The sequence below is a fragment of the Camellia sinensis genome, chromosome 4, assembly GCF_055761805.1.
Source record: "Camellia sinensis isolate YWXY chromosome 4, ASM5576180v1, whole genome shotgun sequence".
NCBI classification, from domain to species: Eukaryota; Viridiplantae; Streptophyta; class Magnoliopsida; order Ericales; family Theaceae; genus Camellia; species Camellia sinensis.
This window is the reverse complement of record NC_138964.1, coordinates 57,501,342-57,524,080: the sequence shown is the minus strand read 5'-3', so window position 1 is coordinate 57,524,080 and position 22,739 is coordinate 57,501,342. Positions and strand designations below refer to the sequence as shown.

At 31.0% G+C, this 22,739-nt stretch overlaps 1 protein-coding gene across 1 annotated transcript; it reads left to right on the top strand.

Annotated features, from left to right (window-relative positions):
- The first annotated feature begins 11,118 nt into the window (after nucleotides 1–11,118).
- On the top strand, nucleotides 11,119–18,271 carry LOC114292776 (uncharacterized). Its single transcript, XM_028236800.2, has 3 exons — nucleotides 11,119–12,913; nucleotides 16,324–16,386; nucleotides 17,706–18,271. Exons 1-3 carry the CDS (start codon nucleotides 12,836–12,838, stop codon nucleotides 17,805–17,807), a joined length of 243 nt encoding a protein of 80 aa, XP_028092601.2. The 5' UTR covers nucleotides 11,119–12,835; the 3' UTR covers nucleotides 17,808–18,271.
- The last annotated feature ends 4,468 nt before the right edge of the window (nucleotides 18,272–22,739 follow it).

Sequence of the window (22,739 nt, the reverse complement as noted above, 5' to 3'; positions counted from 1 at the left end):
CCGTGTGACTATCACAGGCAACTTCCCCATGACAAATAGGACTTGTGGCAACTGACAGAATGTTATTCGGACCCGTAGGTTGGGAGTTAGAGCCGAATACGCCCAAAACTTACTCGAAAAAGAGCGTTTTGGAGGTGAAAATTCAAAACAGCCCCCGAACCATCGTGTGACTCTCACGGGAAGCTTTCCCATGACAAATAGGACTTGTGACAATTGACAGAATGTAATTCGGACTCGTAGGTTGGGAGTTAGAGCCGAATACGCCCAAAACTTACTCAAAAAAGGGCAGTTCAAGGGTGAAAATTCAAAACAGCCCCCGAACCACCATGTGGCTCTCACGAGCAGCTTCTCCATGACAAATAGGACTTGTGACAACTGACGGAATATAATTTGGACCCGTAGGTTGGGATTTAGAACCGAATACACCCAAAACTTACTCGAAAAATGACGTTTCAGGAGCAAAAATTCAAAACAACCCCCCAACCGCCATGTGACTCTCACGGGCAGCTTCCCCATGACAAATAAGACTTGTGACAACTGACAGAATGTAATTCGGACCCGTTGGTTGGGAGTTAGAGCTGAATATGCCCAAGACTGATAATTGATTCATCATAGAAGGTTGCTTTTGTGATTGAACATACATTTCTACATATTTCCTTTTGTAATTGAACTTTATTTTGGTTATTATCTTTCTCACATGTTCTAATATCCTAAATGAAATGGCACTGACAGACATTAATAATTAGGGATAGTTTTATATCCGATCTAATGATTCAAGTGCCTTTTGCAAACAATTAATGAGGAAGTTGGTAAAAAGAATAGTTTCTATTCACATTGGGCTTTGATATTGGTTTAGCCACAGAATTTGGATACATGTTGCATACAAATAGAAGATTGTTACATTAGCTTTATGTTAGTAATGACAGATTTAGTAATGATTGTTCTGCATTTAACAATGTTTCTTATAACAAAAGACTTTAGAAGGACTGATAATTGATTCATCATGGAAGGTTGCTTCTTTGATATGTTATTTGTCACTTGTTCCCAAATTCATTCATGAAGTTGGGCATTTTTTGGTCCAATTCTAATTTTTTTTTTTTTTTTTTTTTTATAGATGACTTTGTTGCGTGGACTTTTAGAGTAACATTTTGGTGTATAGAGAAGAAATTTCACTTTTGTATAGAACTAATGTGATACTTTTGTCATCCCCGGCTTTTGTGCAGTTCACTATTACTGATACAAAAAATTTTTGGCAGCCAACAGATAATTACTAGCATGGTACATAGATCACCTTTTGTCGCCGTACATATATATGATTTTTTGTCATGGTACATAGATGTACTTTTGTCTTGGTACATACATCACCTTTTGTCGTGGTACAGATTACGATGGTAATTTGTACCATGCCAAATGGTCATTTCACATGATAGTAAATGTAATATTTGTATATGGCGGGCTTTGCTTTTGGTATGATTCTATATTTTGTATGGAATTATTATTTTAGTTTGGACAATAGTTGGTTTGTATGTACTTTGACAGTTAAAGTTATTTGTTTTTTGTATACAAAAATTGACTTTTGGCGACTAAAAATTTATTCGCAAAAAGTGAAAATTCTTGTAGTGTGTGTTAAAGTCATTTATACCCAACGTCATCATTTGGACATAATGACAACATGACACTAATAGTGGTAACAATGCTATTATAATGGCCTAAGTCGATGATGATGGTTGTGTTTCAGTGGATCAAAGGGCATGATTAATTGAAGTTGGTAACAATAACATTGTTGTCTAATTCACTAATAATGACAAGGAAAGAAAGAGTGAGAGTCGATGAGATAGTCATAACAACAACATTTCAGGTAACATTAACATTGACGATAATGACTGAGAGAGAGAGAGAGAGAGAGAGAGAGAGAGAATTGTAAAACGAGAAACGTAGTTGAAGTGTCATGCGTTTTTGTTAGTGATAATGTTTGAGGTAATGAAAACACAACAACAAAATTACATATAAATGGCGACCGATCAACCAATCAATTGTACAATCAATTGTGATATTTGAATCTCCCTTATATTCTAATGGATTGTACAATCAATTGTGATAGTTCAAGACTGTGGCCACTAATCGATTGTATAATCAATTGTGGTCTTTCAATCCAATCGATTTTGCAATCAATTATGATTTTCCATTTACTCCAATATGCTATACCAATTGATTACACAATTAATTGTGTTTGAAATTTTAAAAGTTATGATGTTTTCTTAATGTTGTTATGATTTTCAGGACAAAATTACAATCAACATGCTATGTTATGATTCATTGATAAAAGTTATGATAGTTTGTTAATGTCGTTATGATTGTGGGAAAAAAAGTTATACTAAATGTGTTATGGTTATGATTCATCAATAAAAGTTATGATTTGTACCGCCAAAAGTTATGATTTGTCATGATGAATCATAATAAAAAATGTTACGATTCAAATGTTATGATAATTAATTAGAAATAACTATATTTGTTATGAGTTGTCATTATATTGTTATGATTTATAGTGTCTTTGTTTTGATACTTTAGTGAATATTATGTCAATATTATGATTCATTGCAGTATTGTTATGATATTTGAAAAACGTTATGATTTTTTCATGTAACCTGTTAAATGACCTGTTTAACAAGTTACTTTTTATGACGTGGCACAATATGAACCACACAATAAGTGCATATCATATACCCTTTTAGAATGTGCACATTGTAGACTTTTCCATAAGTATATGGTGTTCCAGATTGTTGATCACTATTGATAAACATATATTGCAGTGTTTACTATTATTCAGATTTAATACCCATCTTTTATAAATTGTTTATTACTAGATATGTGGCTTGATGAATTGGTTGTTGAGTAATCCTTTTTAATTGTTTGGTTCATTTTTCGGGTCATGAGTTCCTGTCATATGTAATTTTTAGCCTTCCTCTAATTGTGTAGAAGACAAATAATCATCTCGTCTATAGAAAGTTATATATAAACATACACATATATATATATATATATATATGTATATATGTAAGGGGGAAAGTTGTTCTGTGATTAACTTGTGAAACATTTTAGAGATTAATTAATATAAATTTTAAGGGAATTGTTTTTCAAGGTTATGATATTAAGACTTTATAAAATAAATGACATACAATATTTTCATAGTAGTTAAGATCTCTCAACATTTTTACAGCGAAAATTTGATTCAAAGAAATTTTGCCCAGCTCAGAGAAATTTTGGCTCGACTTAGAGAAATTTCTCTAATATGATCACAGAGAAATTTTGAAAATTTATTTCTGATCATACCAGAGAAATTTCATCGAGGGACGTTAGTTACTAAAAAAAAAACATCTTGGACCTCTCCTACTACACAAAGTTGGAGAGGGATGTTTCACTAATTTTTCCTAAATTTTATATGTAAGGCTATTGGACTTTTATAATGGTTAAATTGATTGTTACAAATGGTGTATTATGTTAAGGGGCTTTTATGATATTGTCATATATGTTCTCTGGTAAATAGAGTTATAGCATCTTTGAGATTTTTATTGTAAAATTGGTGGCTTTTAATAATTGGCGGTTAATATTGAGAATATTGTATTAAGACATTAATGTTAAACAATAATAATAGCCAAGGATTATATACAAAAATAACCTGAAATAGAAAATAGTGTGAATTGCATAATATAATTGTTACCATATAACATTTCTTATTTGTCGCTAAGTGGGATATAGAATTGTTGCTTCTTTAATTTATTGCTCAGTCTTTAATTTATCGTTACTATGTATAAGTGATAGCATGTGATCGTTAAAGATTGGTATTTAGATCTTTAATGCTATTTAAACAGAAATAAAAATTTATGAGGATAAATATAAATTTTATGTGTCTTAAATCTTGATAAATTGATTGGATTGGTGAGCATTAGTTGGAAGCAAATTGTTGGTAGATTCGTATTAAAAGAAATAATTATTCATAAGGTTTTAATTGTCATTTTCATGGGTTAATCATTTGTTTGTGAAGAAATTACATTAGTACCTAAATTCATTTACTTCTTGGTTGTAAAGCCCTAAAATAATTAACAACTAATAATCTTGATTTAATCATTTTCAGTTAAATATAAGTGAAACTTCGGTCATCATTATACTAATCAGATCTCTTTAATTGTATTTCCTTGATATATGAGAGATTTAAAAAAGAGGTCTACATGCAATTACATATTCATTTTCCTCTAAGGTATGAATCTATAGCATGCGAGACAGACAATATAACAAAATAAACAAACACAAAATAAAATCCTTCAGGTCATAAGTTGCAAGGCTTATGTTTGGTTATAAGTAAATGGTTTACAAAACCCAAACACATAAGCCCTTAGCTTGTCAAAATATAATAAATAAACAGAAGAGTCTTGTGCACCCAAAAACATCCATTCGCCTTCATTGAGGTGGAATCACCGCATCTTTTCTTACACAAATCTACTAGGAGTGAGTACAAAATCCAGTAGAAAGATTTTAACAAAGTATATATCTTTGAAGTAGTCTTAAGATATGGATGCAATGTCATGTCTTGTTCCGAAACCATGTGTTTTAATTTTTTGTAATCACATGCAATGCTCTTTTCGAAAGGACGTTATCTCATTGAGTTCGAAATACAAATACAGGGCAGTAAATACGACTCAAGTAATTTCTAAACTGGTGGCTAGAAGTAGGCATATTAAGCACTACCAATCGCGACTTTACCGGCTCCTAACTGGAAGGAAATTTGGAACCCACCGCGCGGGTTTTTGGACTTTCATTAAGGACCTCAAGCCAATTTAACAAATACCAAACTACATCTATCCAGACTTACCAAATGGATTTACTCCAAAACATTTCAAGTTTGAAGGTTTCTGAAAACCATAATTCGATTTTCCAAATCATAACTTTAATAAAACATAACTCAAAAGTTATACAATGAATGGAATGAAATGTCTCATTAAGCAATTTCCAAAATTTACAACATTCTCTTGATGTAACATAATGTTCAACATCTCTCAAATTATCGCATCAACCCATATTTCTCAAAATCATCTAACAATATCAATAGATATATGTGATATATGACGATATTTCATACTCACAATAAACATCAAATTTTCATAATCCAAGTATATTCAATCATGCTATCAAAGATTATTTCTCAACAACACAACCCATCCATCTTATGGGCGCCATAGCAATACTTCACTTATGAAAGTTTATCATTTTTTTCAATGAAAATCTATGATGACCGAGTGTATTATCCGCCTCATTTTCTTGTTTAACTTTGGGTTTGCCTTATTAGAGTGTCGGGTTTAACAGGGAGCCTTGTTAATGTTTCGTTTTGTTGTATTTGAAAGCTTATCTCAAATCCTTACTTTCATTTACTTCCATATCGAGTTTCTCATATTTTGAAAGGTGCAAGGTTGGGTTCAGAGTGTCTAGAGTTGAACCGAGAAATTTCTAGGTTGGAGGACCAGGGTCACACGTGCGGAAGGTGAGGCCGTACGTATGGAAAACAGGGGAGGGTTGGAGAACACACTGCAATATATGCAGGTGCGGGAGCGGAAGTGCGGGGGGAAAGGGCCGCGCATATGGAGATGAAGGCCGCACGTGGGGAAAGAACGCTCTGCACGTGTGGGCATGGTTGCCGCACATGCGGTGGTAGGTGGAGTCTGAAAATTTCTCTTTTTCTCTTCTTTGGGCTGAGTGTATCTCACTTTTGATATATCTCTCTCTCTCTAAAACTCTTTTCTCTCCCTTCTCTCTACATTTCCTACACCAAATCGCTTAAAACTCCTGTTCTTGCAATCCATTGGGATTTTGACCCAACATTCTTCACAAATATTGGAGAGCTAAGCTAGGGCTACATTGTGTGCGGTGGAGATTATGTTTTGGCACCGTTGATTTTGAGGGTTTCATCTCATTTCTTCTCCAAACTTGAGGTAAGGATTTTCTTTGCGTTATATATATGTTTTTGCAAGATCTACATGATTTTCTAAATTTCCCTTTGATAGCTTTGAAATTGATTGTTGGTTAAAGAATATGGGTGATTTTAAGAGTGGGTTTACCCCTCCCCTTCTTTAAATAATTTTCTTAAGAGCTTGAACTACATTGATTGAGGAAAGATATTATTAAAGAGAGTTTCTCTCAAATGTTTGTGAGTGTGTGTGTTGTTGTGGTGAGAAAAAAAACCTAGAAATTTGGGGGTTTTAAAAGGGGTGTTGAAAACACATGGTTGACATTGTTAATGTATGATTTTGTGTACCAAAATGAGTAAAGGATTGGAAAATTCTTATTTATAGTTATAAATGATGAGCTTCATGAAATATGAGAATTGTTGATATTGGAAATTATTGTTCAAATGTTGCTATAGTCTTGAAATGACTAAGTTGTTGGGATTGCATGAAATACGGATATGTGGTTATCTTGCAAGATAGTATTGAAAAGAGAAATGGAAATTTGATTATTTCGGAATTATTGGTGTTAATAATTGCTGCATTGCATATCCATTCAATTAGCTATTACGCATTTTGAATTGAGTTGGAAACTTTTGCATTAAGAAAAAAAGGTTTATGAATAAACTTCTCATGAAAATTATTTTAGGGTAAATACGTTGGTAAGTCTGAATAGGGAGTATAGATGAGATTGATTAAGTTGGCCTGAGTGTTCGAGGTGAAAGACAGAAACACACGCGCGGAAGAAGTACCACTTCCCTTTCGGTTAGCAACCGGTAAAGTGGGATTTTGGTAGTGCTAATTATGCCTACTTGCAGACACCAACCTAGGGATTACCTGAGTCGTATTTACCTCCCCTTGATTTAATTAATAAACTTTGAATTTGTTGAAGATATCATAGTATCATTGAGTATGAAGGTTTTTCAAAAGATGAAGAAATATGAATTTCTTTCAAAAGAGCATAACATTGCATATGCATTTCATTTCTCGAGACTTGTATAAAATGTATATACTTTGTTAAGAATTCTCTACTGGGTTTTATACTCACCCCTATGGGATTTTGGTACAGGAAAAGACGTGGTGATCCCGCCAAGTTAGGGTGTGGACGTATGTGTTGGGAGCATAGGGCTCTTATATTTTTGTTGTGGCATATTTATGTTAGCCAACGGCTATAACTATTTGGGTTTGAGAAACCATTTTTGTGTAACTGGGCTTAAACCTTGGAAATTTGTAGACCCTTGAGGGCATTTATTTATTTTTGGATTTGATATTCTACATGCTATAGATTCATGTGTTTGGAATCATTGAATGTATAATTTGCATGTGGAATTATTTTGTACAAACCTTAATGATCAATGATGTAAATGTTGGAAAACTACTTCTTTTCTTATAATGAGTGTTGGTTGAAGGATTGAATGATGTTATAAATTTTGGGGCGTTACAAAATCCAAAGATTTGCATGATTCCTTCCCAAAATTAACTTTTTCTCAATTTCCAAAATCTAGGGGTTTTCCCAAAAAATAACTTTCTCTTATTTTTGAAAGTTGCTTTTCTCAATGGATTTTCAAGAGTCTCATATGTTCATAAAATAAATCAATTTGAGCAAAATCATGAGAGAAGTCATTTTTTCAAACCCTTGCAAAATCCAACACTCCCAAATTCTAAACTTCCAACACAATAATCATATTAAAATAGGTCAAGACATGTTAACATCATATATATAACTCTAAGCAACTCCTTACCTCAAATTTGGAGAAGAATGATAAGAAATAACCTTAAGATCTTGTTGGTGTTGAAAGCCGATCTCCACCGCATAAGATGTAACCCTTAAGGAGCTTTTCAAAGTTGATAAAAGAAACTAGGGTCAAATTTCCAACAGATTTGAATAGATTAAGCATTTATGGTGATGGTTGGGTGTTTTGTAGGGAGAGGAGAGACAAAATGAAGTTTAGAGAGAGAGAGAGATGTAATAGAAGTGAAGAGGAAATTGTAACGCCCCAATTTTTCATGCCCAAATGGTAATACAATAATCATGACCCTTTAAAGTAAAACTAATAATAAATCCTCATACTTGCATTACATGATGTAAATAGTCTTCATGTGATAATACAGTTAATCCAACAACAAGTAAATAAACAAATAAATACCCCAAAGGGTTTACAAGTTTTCAAGGCTTAAGCCCGGTTACACATAACGGTTATTCAAACCTACACAAATATAGCCCTTGGCTTACAAAACAGAGTCCCGCAAAATGAGAGTATTGTACTCCCAACACACACACTTCTACACCTTCAGTTAAGCGGAATCACCACATCTTTTCCTGCACAAAAATCTCGTAGGGTGAGCATAAAGTCTAGTAGAAAATCCTTAATAAAGTATATACATTTTATACAAGTCTCAAGAGATGAATGCACATGCCATGTCATGCCCTTTTGAAAATAAAACACGTCTTAATCTTTTGGAAACCATCATGCTCAATGATGTCATGCAATTTCTACTGTTCAACATTTATCAATTTTATTCAAGGGGAGGTAAATACAACTCTGTAAATCCCTAGGTTTGTGTCTGCAAGTAGACTATATAAGTACTACCAATTTGTCATTTTTACCAGTATTAACTGGAAGGTTCGACACCTATCCTCTACACCACCTTTCAAGACTTACCACCGTATTTACTCCAAAACCATTTCATGAAAACTTGTTTCTCAACATTCATTTCTAAATGCAAAGTTTTTAAATCAAATTTCAAAGCTCTTCATTATCAAATGAATTGATATGCCAATGCAATGATTAATAATACAATGCAATATTTCTTCCATTTTCAATGCTTCCACACAATATTCCTATTGTGATCAAAATTCTCATTTCTCATTTCAATGCAATTTCACAAGATAAATAAATAATTTTATTTCAATTCATCCAAGGGATAACATAATTCCCACATTTCAAACATTTTTAACAACGTAGTTATTTCAAGACTATATCAACACTTTTAAACAACAATTTTCAAAACTTCAACAATTCTCTTATTTCATGGAAAACCATCATTTATATGTAATAAATAAACACTTTTCAAACATAATTTATTTTGGCACACAAAATAAATATAACAACTTATTCTAAAGATTTTTAACATCTTTCTTAAAAATTCCCAATTTCTAGGTTTTCTCACCAAAAACTATTCATCTTTAAATATTTGAGAAGATCTCACCAAAGACATCTTTCTTTCATCAACATAGTTCAAAAACCCTCAATTTCTATTTTAAAAGAAACAAGAAAGTAAACTCACTTTCAAAATCACTCATCTTCTTGAATCAATAATCAATTTTCAAAACTAATCAAATGATGATTTCGAAAATCATCTAGATCTTGCAAAAACATATATATAACTCAAAGAAAATCCCTACCTCAAGTTTAGAAGAGAAGATGAGCAAAATAAGGTTGAAATTTCAAAGATGTCAAAACCAACTTCTACTTGGATCAAAACGAAGCTCTAGACAAGACTTACACTTAATCTCAAAGGACCATGGTGAAAAGATCACTTTAGGTGAGTAGATCTAGAGATTTAGGTGCGAAAAGTCAAGTTTTAGAGAGAGAAGAGAGAAATCATGGTTTGAGAGGAAAAGAGGAGGAAAAGTAATGAGAGGAAAGTGGTTTGGGTCTATTTATAGTAGTAGATAATTGCCCTAAACTCAAATAAAAAGGACAAGTCAAAACCCCAGGGCACAAACTAACCCAAAAAGCTGAAAATTATACGCACGTGTTGACCCTTCAGGCACAGAGGTCGACCCTTTAGACAGAAAAGCAAAGAGTGCAACAGGTAAGGTGTCAACCCTTCCTAGACTGGTGTCGACACAAAAAAACAAGAAGCAACTTTCAGATTTAGTAACACACAAGGGTCGACCCAACAAACACCTCTATATGTTTAATTTAAAATGGTATTAAATAAGGTAATATATTATGGTAGGGTGTTTAGTTTAATTTATGATTTAATTGTTTTATATATGAAAAATTCTATGGTATACACCCTATTTTATGGTAATAAATTATGGTATTTAGGTGAGTTTGGGGTTGCTGCTGTGCAGGGTGTGCATCAGCAACTGTTGCGCGCCTTATTGGATCCATTTCAAGGTCTAATTGGATAATCTGAACCGTTCACATTTTAGAAGGTATCGAGTAGAATATATTTATAAAAAATCACGTCGATCGGATATTGTTATCTCTTTCATCAAATCACATTTGCATTGAGTTTTATATTTCAAATTACATTGATTTTTTTTTTTTTAATTTTTAAATACAAATGTGATTTGATGAAAAGGCCAACGATATCCGATTGACGTGATTTTTTACAGGTATATTCTACTCGATACCTTCTAAAATGTAAACGGTTCAAATTATCGAATCAAGCCCTAAAATGGGCCCAATATCAGGTGCGTAGTAGCAACCCCAAACTGTATTTAGGTTAATTTATGATTTAATTATATATATGATATGTATGTTTAATTTAAAATGTTATTAAATAAGAAATTGAGTTAAAATTTTAGATTAAAATTTAGATTAAAGTAACTTTATGGTAATAAATTAAGGTGCTTATGTCAATTTATTATTTAATTTATCAAATATGTAATTAAGATAAAAAAAATTATATGTAGTGGAGAAAAAATAGAGAATATGGCATAAGTTTATTTAAATTAATTTTGTCACCATTATTAATAGAGTTAGTTTTTAATCCAAAACTATAAAGGAGTTCTCCACCTATATTTGAACCATTGGATAATAAAATGCTCAAAGACAAAACCATAAAAGGTAAAATAATTTTTATCTATTCTTTTATTGATATATATTTCAAATAAATAGTGGTGGTGGAGATAGTGCCCATTTAAATCGGGTCTCATATTCAATCCACTTAAATTTCATGTTAATTGTGTTTACAAGGCATGATATATCAAAGGGGCTGGACTTTGTGGAGGGAAAAAAAATGTAGGGTCAGGTCCAATCAATGTATCTCAGCTCAAATAAGAAAAAGCCCAATATGTAATAGGCCCAAAAATGAATATCAACCTCTACTACACTCAGGCGCGTGAGGATAATGGAAAGTAGAAAGATATTCTTCTAGAAAGGAAATCATTGGAGATAACCAAGATCGTTAGATCAAGTCCCCAATTCAATGGATAATAATTGATGTTAGAAGAGTTATAGTATAGAATGAGGCTAGTAAGAGGAAGAGTCTTCGATCATTTTCATCCGACGATCATAATGCAAAGCAAGTTGGCCACTATGGCCTGATACCATCCTTGCCGTTCGATGAACATGGATCGGAGGATCAATAGCCAAAGCAAGTTGGCCACCAGTCCAAATGATCTCTAATGAAGGCAGAATCCTCCGATCAAAGAAGAAATGAGTGATCATGATGAGAGCTAAATAGCTATAAAAAGAGAAGCATGTAAAGTACAAAGAGAGACCAAGGTAATCCAAAAAACTCATTTCACATAGTCATTTTCTATCTTATATTCATGGTCGATCAATATATTGATTTGATCATCGGAGGATCGTTTTGATATACTCAGATTGCAGGTGATCATTGACTTTGATTTTCTTACAGAATCAAGGAAGTGACACGTTATCTCACTTTTATCTGTGGAGATAATTTCACTTTTCACAAACTTATTTCAAGTTTAAATTTGAATTTAAGAGTATTTGAGAGACCGTGGAAGCTACCATGAGTATTGTTTTAATGATCCAATCAGTTCATTTTGGAGAGTTCTTCAATGTATATTATCCTTAAAAAAATTAGATAGATCTGATAATTGTATCATTTTTCATTTAATCATGTTTGTTTTTTAAAAATTGACAAGGAATATATATTTTAAAAAAAGATCATCTATTCTTTTAGACATAAACATAATAAAATAAAAATATTACAATTATCAAATTAATTTAATTTTTTTTATTTTTTATAAATGATATACAAAAGGATTCTACAAAATGAATCACTCAAATTCTTACAATAAAACACATGATAGGTTTTAAAGTCCCTCAAATTCTTTCAATTTCAAATATTGAAATTTGAGAGAAATTAAACCCTATTTAAAATTAGGTCCCGTTGATGACAACATTTAGAATTGTCAATAATAACACTATAAAATATCATAATATTTATATTCTTAATACCCTTTTCACATATTCTAAAATATTTTTACATTCAATACATTTTAATATAATTTTTTATCACTAACAATAATTCAAAAAACTGTTTAAAACTTTTTGCTTTAAAGTCATCTATATAAAATCTAGACTGTTTGAAAGATTTTGAAGTGGCACGTGTTCTCTCCCTACAGAAAATGCTGACCAAATTGTCGGCTTTTGCTCTGTTTTTGGTAAGTGCTGTCACGTGTTTCTTCTACAAACCAGGTGTGAAACCTCATCACCCGACACGTGTTAAGATCGTACCATCCAAAGAATGCCACATATCCAAAACACACATTGCCACGTTTCCGTTCATTACGTGACGCACTTGCCCACGCTCATCTGTCTCACGCTATGTTACATATATATATAGAAACACCTTCCTGAACAAAATGAAATGAATTGTGTTAACGTCTCTCTCTCTCTCTCTCTCTCTCTCTCTCTCTCTCTACATATCTACTATATCTATCTAACTCTTTCGAGTTCAAAAAAAAATCTAACTCTCTCCCTCTCTCTCTCTCTCTCTACATATCTACTATATCTATCTAAATCTTTCGAGTTCAAAAAAAAATCTAACTCTCTCTCTCTCTCTCTCTCTCTACATATTTATATATATACGTACTGTTGTTTGAGAGGGTTGGTGTGAAAGAATCAACAATGGCAACGATTGAAAGAAAATCATCAATTGAGAATGAGCCTCGGACTCTCAGCGTGAATCAAATCCAATTTGCAAGGGTAAGTTTCTAACTTACATGTTTCTCTGTTAGTAATGGTTCAAGTTTTGTGGAGATGACATATTAAATATTAAAATGAGATCTTATTATTTACTAAATTTTGAAAAGTGGATGCAATGCAAATGATATATTTACCAATTTTGAGTAATTACAGTTACCAATTACAATGGCCTCTCCTAATTTTTTTTTTTAAAAATTACATTAACCTTCCATGAGGTTTACTTTTGATTTGTAAATTGTCCCATTCCATTGACAGTTTTTTTTTGGCAAAAAACCTAAGAAGGAAGTCTTAAGCCCAAGCTGGTAAATCTCCTCCTAAACAGAGTAACCTCCCCTTGAAATTTGCTTGATGCCAAAAAGCACAAGATTTTCTAGACCAAACAACCATGCCAAACAAAAAGATTTTAGTTTGGTTTATATAACATTTGAAATGATTATTTATAAATTAAGAATAAAAGAAATCAATTAATCATTTTTTTAGATAAATAAATTAGTATAAATTATTGAAATTAAATGCGAAATATAAGAACTTATATGTATGTAATTTAATAAAAGATAATTACACACAAGTCTTAATTTATAAATTTATATTGCATTAAATCTTAATTAAGATATTTTGTACCTTTAAGTCTCATTAAATTTTTAATAGTAGTAATTATCCTTCAAACAATAATGGTTCATTATTTATGATTATCTATAGAGGAACATGATGATTTGACATTTATTTAGCTTTTCAAATTTAAATATCAATTTTCAAATTGAAAAAACTAAAAGAAAATTATGTGGGAAAAAAACTAATCAATGTGTTTGGTTTCAATTTTCTGAAAATTGTGTTTTTTATTTTTCATATTTTATTTTTGTTTTTAGTGAATATTTTTAAATTTTAAACAATTTTTTTTTTAAATTTTTTTTAGATACACCTTACTTAGATGTATCTAAATAGTAAAATATTTGTGAAAAAATATTTAAAAAAATTAATAAATACACAAAATATGAAAAATGTACTGAATTTCATATTTTAAAAATATTTTTTGATATTTAGTATATTTTTTAAAGATTTTTTTCACAACTATTATGCTTTTTGAGTGTATTTATGTTAGGTACGTCTAAAAATTAAAAAAAAATGCTTAAAATATTAAAAACAATTCATTGAAAACATTAAAATACCGAAAATAAAATAGTAGAATTTTCTGAAAACTGTTTTATGAAAATCAAAACCAAACAAGTTGAATATTTTTTTTTTGAAAAAATTGAAATACTGAGTCTTTTTTTTTTTGTGCAAAATTGAAAATTTTGCACAAAAAAATTGAAAAAAACTGAAAAAAAAATTAAATATAAAAAAATTGATAATGTTTTCAGTTTTAAAACTGAAAAAAACTGTTAATGTTCTCGATTTTATTGGATAGTTGAATCAAACCAATAAGTAGAATGGCAAAAATATTTAATCTCATGCTCTCTTTTTTTATCAGTTAATGAAACAATTATTTGAAATATTACTATGCAAAATTGATAATGTTTTTAATTTTAAAAATCGAAGAAAAACTGATAATATTCTCAGTTTTACTAAATACGACTTATTGGTTCAAAAAATCTTAAATAGCATCTAAATTACCATAACATTTGTAAATAGAACTTTTAGGTAATTAACTCTTTAATAAATTATATATATATATATATATAGCTAAATTATGTATGTATTTAGAAATAAATTATTTAATACTATTCAAATAAATACATGTTGTTCTCTAATTTAAATTTTATAAATTTAGATAGTGAGACTCATCAATTTTAACTTCTTTTTTTTTTATTTTAAAAAAAACTAACTTGTATAATATCAATATTGATTAAAAATTATGAAATAACTTCTTTTTTTTCTTTTTTTTTTATATGTACGTAATTAGTATTATTATTTTTTAAAATTTGTTTTATCATCGTTTTTGTCATGACAATAGAATAACATCGGTTATTCTATATATGCACCATAAGTTATTTTAAATATACATCTTTTTATGTGTACGGTATACAAGTGATAACATTTCTAATATTGAGATTCCTAACAATTATATTGGTGTCCCCTCATTTTTCTAAAATTACATTGACCTCTCCTATGACTAACCTTCCTATTAGCGCCGTTAGTCATAAGGGAGGTCAGTCTAATTTCAAAAAAGGTAGAGGAGACTAGTATAATTGTCAGAAACCCCTAGGTGATTGTAATTTACTCTGTGACTAACCCTCCCATTAACCTCGTTAGTCACAAGGAAGGTCAGTGTAATTTCAAAAAAAGTAGGAGACATCAATGTAATTGTCAGAAACCTCAGGAGATGTGACTGTAATTTATTCTTAAATTTTTGAATGATTTGATAAATGAGAAAGATGAATTAAATTTGAAATATGAAATGTTTCTTGCAATAATTTTTTCAGATGCGAATAGTTAACATTTTTATGAGTATTCTTGAAAAATAAAAAGTAAAAATAAGCGTGTGAAAACTTACATAAACAGTGTCATTTATTTATTATAAGGATACTGTCTACATGTAATAACTAATGACTGTCCCATCTGAATGTTGCTAAATAATTCTTGTCATTTTTATTAAATATATTGTCAAAAATTTTATTTGTAAAATTATAAAAAAAAAAGGAAAATGTATTTGCACCTTTTATATGAATAAAGGGACGGACCCAGATTTCATATGGGGTGGCTGAACATATATTAGTAAAAATTTAAAATAAAAAGTATGAATTATTATATCATTTTTTTTATTAACATATAAAAAGTGAAAATAAAATAAAAAAATATATAAAGAAGCATACTTTTTTTTTATTTTTTTATTTATCCACATTGAGTTATAAAATATAGCAACTACAAAAATATTCTATTTATTACAGTGAGGAACTTAGAGTTGTGTTTGACGCTAAAGTATCTATGATAAAATCGATTTTGAAATTTTTCATAATGTCTTTCTTAATGAACATTACCAACTAACTAACTGATGCGTTATTTCATAAGTTGGAAATAAGGTTTTTGTAATCCAGATTCCACAGTAGTTATAAGAAGTTATTTATTTTATTATATTTCTTTATTTTTTTTTAAATCTCGTATTTTGATCTAATGTTTTATAGATATAGAGGAGAAATCACTTAAATTTTAAAAAATATTGAGAGTGGATGACCACCTAAATTTGTTTAAAAAAAAAAAAGGAAAAAAAAATACTGAGAGGGGACGAGTTTCTATAATTTAGAGATAATTATAATTAATACTAATCTTTGTCTTCCTCTAGGTCCATTCTTGTATGTATATCTATTGTATGTATGTGTACGTGTATAAAAGTATTATATATGTATATAACATAAATTGATTTTGGGGGATTGTGGTTGATTATTATGATATTAATCGATCGGTTGTGATTGCAGGAAGCAGCATTGTATGTGTTGAATACAAGGAGCATTGAAGAAGCCATGAGGATTTTCACCAAGGTAAAACTATAGTTCCAAATGCCGCATCTAAAAAAATGAGTAATGGTCGATACATTTTACGAATGTTGAAATGTTTCATAAATATCCTTTATGTTCCCACATCTAATAATTGTTCCAAACTATTAAACAATTTGCTCATTTATCAAACAATTTAAAATTTTAGTTGTAAAGTTATAAACGTATTATAAGAGACACGGTTCTCTTGTAATTAAAAAGTTATTGATAAAATCAACGCGAAATGACCTCTTAATTAATGAACAGTAACTACTAGTTCACTTATATGCACATGTGGGCACTGTCATAGTAATTGATATATACATTTATATACTTGAAGTATTGGTACACATTATGTCTGTGTGAAACAGTTAAATAAGATTAGAAACTGTTCCAGATAGTTACTAAGGTGAGCCCATTTCGTCTACGCTAACTTAACTGTTGGTTTTATATAATAGTATATATATAGTATATATGTATGTATATATATAGAAGGTGTACATGTGGGTGTGTAGTTACAAGATTTACAGTTACACAAGGGAATTGTAGTTACCCTTTTGTAATTGCTCATGGGGTATTTTTCGAAAAAAGAAAAAGAAAAAGTGACAGCCACATTAACTGAAGTGCTTAAGTGCTGGCGTTAATAGTATAGTATATAGATAGTGTTTTGACAGCCAGGTTTGGAGATTGAAACTAGGGTTTTGATTTGGATTTAAAAAAAAAAAAAGTTCCCCCCTTCCCCCAAATAAAAAAAAAAGAAAAAAAAGAGCACAAAGTCGCACTGCATTTGTTTACATAAATGAGCTATAGGGAAAATCTTTGATTCACACTAAATTAGTTTGGTGTTTCATTAGTTTGTACAATTTGTTGTGGTTGGTTTTTCTTGCTTTGTGTATTGAATATGGAGTTATTCCTTTTATGGAGTTTTTGCACCAATTACAAATAGTTCAACTTAAAAAGAAAAAAATAAAAAAAAGGTTTTGATTTGACGATTTCAAACAAAGGCTTTTGATTTGGGGATTTCAATCTTTGAACTTGGTTCAAGGGGGGGAGCATTCTCCGGGTGCTTGCTTTCGTCTCCAGCTCTCTCTCTGGTGGTCTTCTCTAGCAACGTGCATTGGTGCCCCCCCTCCCTTTCTTCCTCCTTGGCTGGTGTTTATTTATTTATTTATTTGTTTTAAAGCTATTAACGAAAATGACGTCGTTTTGGTTGTACTTCAAGATCTCTAGGAAATAGTATTGAGCCCCCAAAGCTATCACTAATTTTTCCTGTTTAATAACGATTGCCTTGACCATTATTCCTTGATGTGGTTTTAAATTTGCAGGATTTGCAGCCAGTTGTAACTGTTGCAGAACAGAATGAGAAAGCAACCATTGATTTCAATGAACACAGTGAAGGAACCACCATGGATTTCAATGAAGAGTAACTGTTTTGCTAATGAATTACAAATTCCATTGCCAAGAGATATTGCCTCTTCACCTTTTTGATAATGATTTAATTGCTCCTTCCTTCCAGTTTTATATATTATAGTTATAGCATGTTTTACAGGGTGGATTTTGCTCGCCCATTAGTTTAATTTTTAAAAAATGCTAGGGGTACTAACATTCTTACTAATACACTCACAAGTTGAAGCGGGTCACATACTAAGTGATGATCTTATCAAAACTTGTAAGTGTGTTAATAAGATTGTTAGTAAATGTGTAAGTATCTCTTGTATTGTTGTTAATTTTTTGGATTTAGGGTTTTATGAAGTTTTAAAAGTGGTTTTGTACCAAAATGTAGTGTTGTGTTTCCTTTTCGAACTCAATTGGGTAATGCTTTATTGGATATTGTAAATTTTTTATTTTATTTTTAGATATTGAATATATATATTTTTTTTAATGGATAAAATTCATTTTACCCTGAGGTTGGAGCATTTATGACATACATAGTTAAAAAGTCTAAATGTGATTTTAGACTAAAGTGTTATCGTTAATTTTTTAATTTATTTAAATTAATTGAAAATTCATTTAAATTAATGGGACACTATTTATTATACTGGGCCTGATTTGTTAAACAAATAAAATGAAATTAATAAAATAACAAAATAATTTTATTCACATCTTTTTTAAATGTAAAATTAAATTAAGATGTTAATTTAAATAAAGTTAAATTAAAATATAAATAATAATTGATTTAAAATATAAAATATAAAAAATATTGATTTAATATATGATTAAATTAAAATATATAAATTAATAATAATTAAGGATTTGTCACGCCTCACTTTTTATTACTTAAATAGTATTACCACATTTATTATTATAATATAATTTCATTAATAACATGCGGAAGCTGTATGTATTACCGTTCATAGATAAATGAAAATTTTCTTATTTGTATATACATTGAATGCAAAATAAATTACAATTAAAAGAAACGCCCGCAAGCTTATATTATTTCATAAAAAGAAAAGGTTTAACCCTTTACAATAATGACGTTCCACCAATAGATATAGGCCCCTTGGCCAACAATTTAAAGAAAATCCTTCGACCTTGTACCATTTCTCAACGTGTACCTAAAAAATGATTACCAGCATGGAATGAATATAAAGTATAGTAGAGATTTCAAAATAATCCTAAACAATAGCAACATATAGATAGTTATGATCATAAATACGTCACATCATACTATATAAGTAATGTGACAATTTTATTCCAAAAATAAAACATACATAATAAATATAATTTCTTCTAAAAATCTATCTTTTCAAGCTTTCAAGCAAAACCTGTTTATCGTCTCTTCATCCCATCAACTATGATTGAAAAGAATTTCTACAAATTATATTTACTTTAGAAAAACATTTTAAAGCAATCAATCATTCGCCCATTCCAACCTTCATCCCAAAAGTGATACTCACACATTCTAGTCATAATCTCATCTTACATCACAACTCACTACACACACACCTTTAAGCACAAGGGCAAAAGTACACCTCCAACAATACAATACAATACATCTATGCGCATACAGATATATAAATATGAATAACGAAAAAAAAACACATACTTCCATTTTTACTGGCCTAAAGCACGAATGGATAATGAAACAACCGACATAACAAAACACGCTTTACCAGTCTCACCTGAACAGGAATGACCTACAGGTCAGACTTTACCGAGTGCAAACCAGAAGGGAGATGAACCTATCTTAAAGCGTCACACTTTATTAGACCTACCGAAGGGTAACAGACCCCAATTCACACTTTATTCGGCGCAAATTGGTAGGGAGAGACCATCTATCAAGACACCACGCTTTACCAGCCTTGCTGAGCAGGAAATGGACCCCCAATCTTATAACACAACATTCTAGATTACATCGATAATCTACAAATATAACATATATGTATTCTATTCGACAACAACAATATTATTCTCCACCGATGACTAAGGATAAAACCCCTAACAATTAAATACATAACTCTTTTAAATTATGTCCACAACCGGTTCCACAATTTCAAACCATCAACGTTTTCAATGAAATCATTTCAAAACAACTATTTGCCCCACTCACTTTTCCTTTTTCCATTTTCCATCTCATTTCACAAAAGAGTTATAAACATCATTTTCTTTTCAAAACCAAACCCGTTGTTCTAAGTCTTCAACACTCCCAACCCTTAGTCAAAACCCCTTTTTATTTAACAAAATTCCAATTTGTTGATACACAATCACAACTCAACACAATATAACATTAACCAAACAATCACAAGACTTGATTAACTTCTTTTTAGCAACCAAAGTTCTAATTATTAATGAAACATGTAACCCAACAATTTCTCAACTTTAATTTCTTTCATTTTATTAAACCCTTAATTACAACTTAGGGATTTTCATTACTACCAACATAAGCATGATTAACTACTTCCCAATTTATCAAATCAACTCAAAATCATGCTATTAAAACTTCTAAAACTCAAAACCCTAGATCCTCTTTCGTGCTTTAGAAAAATCCGATAACAAACATGTCTTTTAATGTGATAAAAATTATGTCTTTTAATGCAAAAAAAATTATCACATGTCTATCTATAATGAGGTATTGAAATGATGCAAAGAAATCCCTACCTCTCAAAGTAAAGAGGAGAAAATTCAAAAAACCCACGGCGACGAAAACACGATATGCTCAAATTAAAAGGAAACCCTTGTCGAGTTCTACGTTTTGGTATATACAACTAGGCGTAGAAAATAGATAGAAATATATGAAACCTAGGTTTGAAAGCTTTATGGACGCAAAAATGGCAGAAAGGGAGAGAGAGAAAAGACAGAAGATCAGAAAAAGTGAGGAAAAATGAGCCAAAAGTGTCACGACCCAAACCCGGTACCCAAAGGTTTGGCGTCGAACAAGATAAAATAAAATAATTCTAAAATTTCTATAGTGGTAGCGCAACGGATAAATTAAATAAATTAAAATAAAATAATTAAGTACCAAAAGTTTATTAAATGAAACAAAAAGTCATTTGGACTTTTATTTTATTACAAGAGTCCAATCAAAATACAGATAGTACAAAAAAAAAAAAAAAAAAAAAAACTAAAAAGGGAAAGTGTGATGACCGGTTGCGTTGTGCGCCCTTTCCCACATTGTTTATATTGGGTTTGCCCTTGTTAAAGTGACGGGTTTAACTTGGAACCTTGTTAACCGTTGGGTTTGTTATGCTCGGAAGTTTTTCTCAAAATTCTTGTTCTCATTTATTCTGGTGTTGAGTTTCACTTGTTTCGGAGGGTGCGGGGTCGGGTCCGAAGCGTTGAATTGAGTCGTCAAATTTTTGGGTTGAAGGACCAGGGCCACACATGCGGGGCCTTAGGTTGCACGTGCGAGAGAGGGGTCGTACGTGCGGGAGAATGGTCGCCCATGTGGGAGATGAGACCGCACGTGCGGAAAACAGGGGAGGATTGGAGAGCACACGGCAATATATGCAGGTGCGGGAGTGGTAGTGCGGAGGAAAAGACTGCACGTGTGGTGATGAAGGTCGTACGTGCGGGAGGCACGCTCCACACATGCAGGCATGGGTGCCGCACATGTGGTGGTAGGTGGAGTCCGAAAATTTCTTTTTCTCTTCTCTTTGGGCTGAGTGTATCTCACTTTTGATATATCTCTCTCTCTATAAAAACTCTTTTCTCTCCCTTCTCTCTATATTTTCCTACACCAAATTGGATCAAAACTTTGCTTTCTTTAGATCAATTAGAGTTTTGCCCTTAGTCCCTTCACCAAAGTTAAAGAACTCCTCGAGGGCTACATTGTGTGCGATGAAGATTGAGTTTCGACACCGTTAATTTTGGAGGTTTCATCTCATTTTTTCTTCAAAACTTGAGGTAGGGATTTTCTTAGAGTTATATATATATATATTTGCAAGATTTGGTTAAAATTTCAAAATCCCTTTTGATAGCTTTGAAATTTGAGTGTTGGCTCAAGAATGAGGGGTTTTAAAAGTGGAATTAATCTTGTACCTTTTTAAATAACCTCTTGAGGGTTTGAATCACTTTGGGTGAGGGATGATGTTCTCTTTTAGGGTTTCTTTCAAACGTTTGGGTGTGTGTGTTGTTGTGGTGAGAAAAACCTAGAAATTTAGGGGTCTTTAAAAGAAGGAATTTGAGAATACATGGTTGATATTGTTAATATATATATATATATTTTATGTGCCAAGATGAGTAAAGAAAATGGGAAAAATTCTTGATTTTATATAAATACATATATAGATGATGGGTTTCATAACATATGAGAATTGTTGAGATTGAAAGTTGTTGTCCAAACATTGCTATAGTCTTCAAATGACTAATAATTGGAAATGTATGAATTATGGAAATATTGTTATATATTGATGAATTGTAGCAAATACTTTGGCTATTTTGTGAAATGGCATTGAAAGGAGAAATGAGAATTTTGATCATTACGGAATATTTGTTAAAGATATTTTGAAAGTGGAGAAATATTATGTGGCATAGATAATTGTTGCATTGGCATTTCAAAACCTTGCATATTATGAATATTGAATTGGGATTTGAAACCTTGCATTGAGAAAGAAATATTGTGAAATGAAAATTATTGTAATGTTTTGGGATAAATACGTTGATAAGTCCAGATAGGAAGTGTAGATGAAATTGATTAAGTTGGCTTGAGTGTCCGGAGTGAAAGACCGAAAACACACGTGGAGGAGGTACCACTTTCCTTTCGGTGAGCACCCGGTAAAGTGGGGTTTTGGAAGTGCTAGTTATGCCTACTTGCAGACACCAACCTAGGGATTACCTGAGTCATATTTACCGCCCCTTTGAACTAAATTGTAAATTTTGAATTGTTGAGATTTCAATCATTGAACATGATGATTTTC

What these genes read in the sequence shown, in the direction of transcription:
- LOC114292776 (XM_028236800.2), top strand. Translation starts at nt 12,836, where the DNA reads ATGGCAACGATTGAAAGAAAATCATCAATTGAGAATGAGCCTCGGACT. An exon ending in ATCAAATCCAATTTGCAAGG is followed by an intron (nt 12,914 to 16,323) that starts GTAAGTTTCTAA and finishes TTGTGATTGCAG; the next exon opens with GAAGCAGCATTGTATGTGTT. An exon ending in CCATGAGGATTTTCACCAAG is followed by an intron (nt 16,387 to 17,705) that starts GTAAAACTATAG and finishes TTAAATTTGCAG; the next exon opens with GATTTGCAGCCAGTTGTAAC.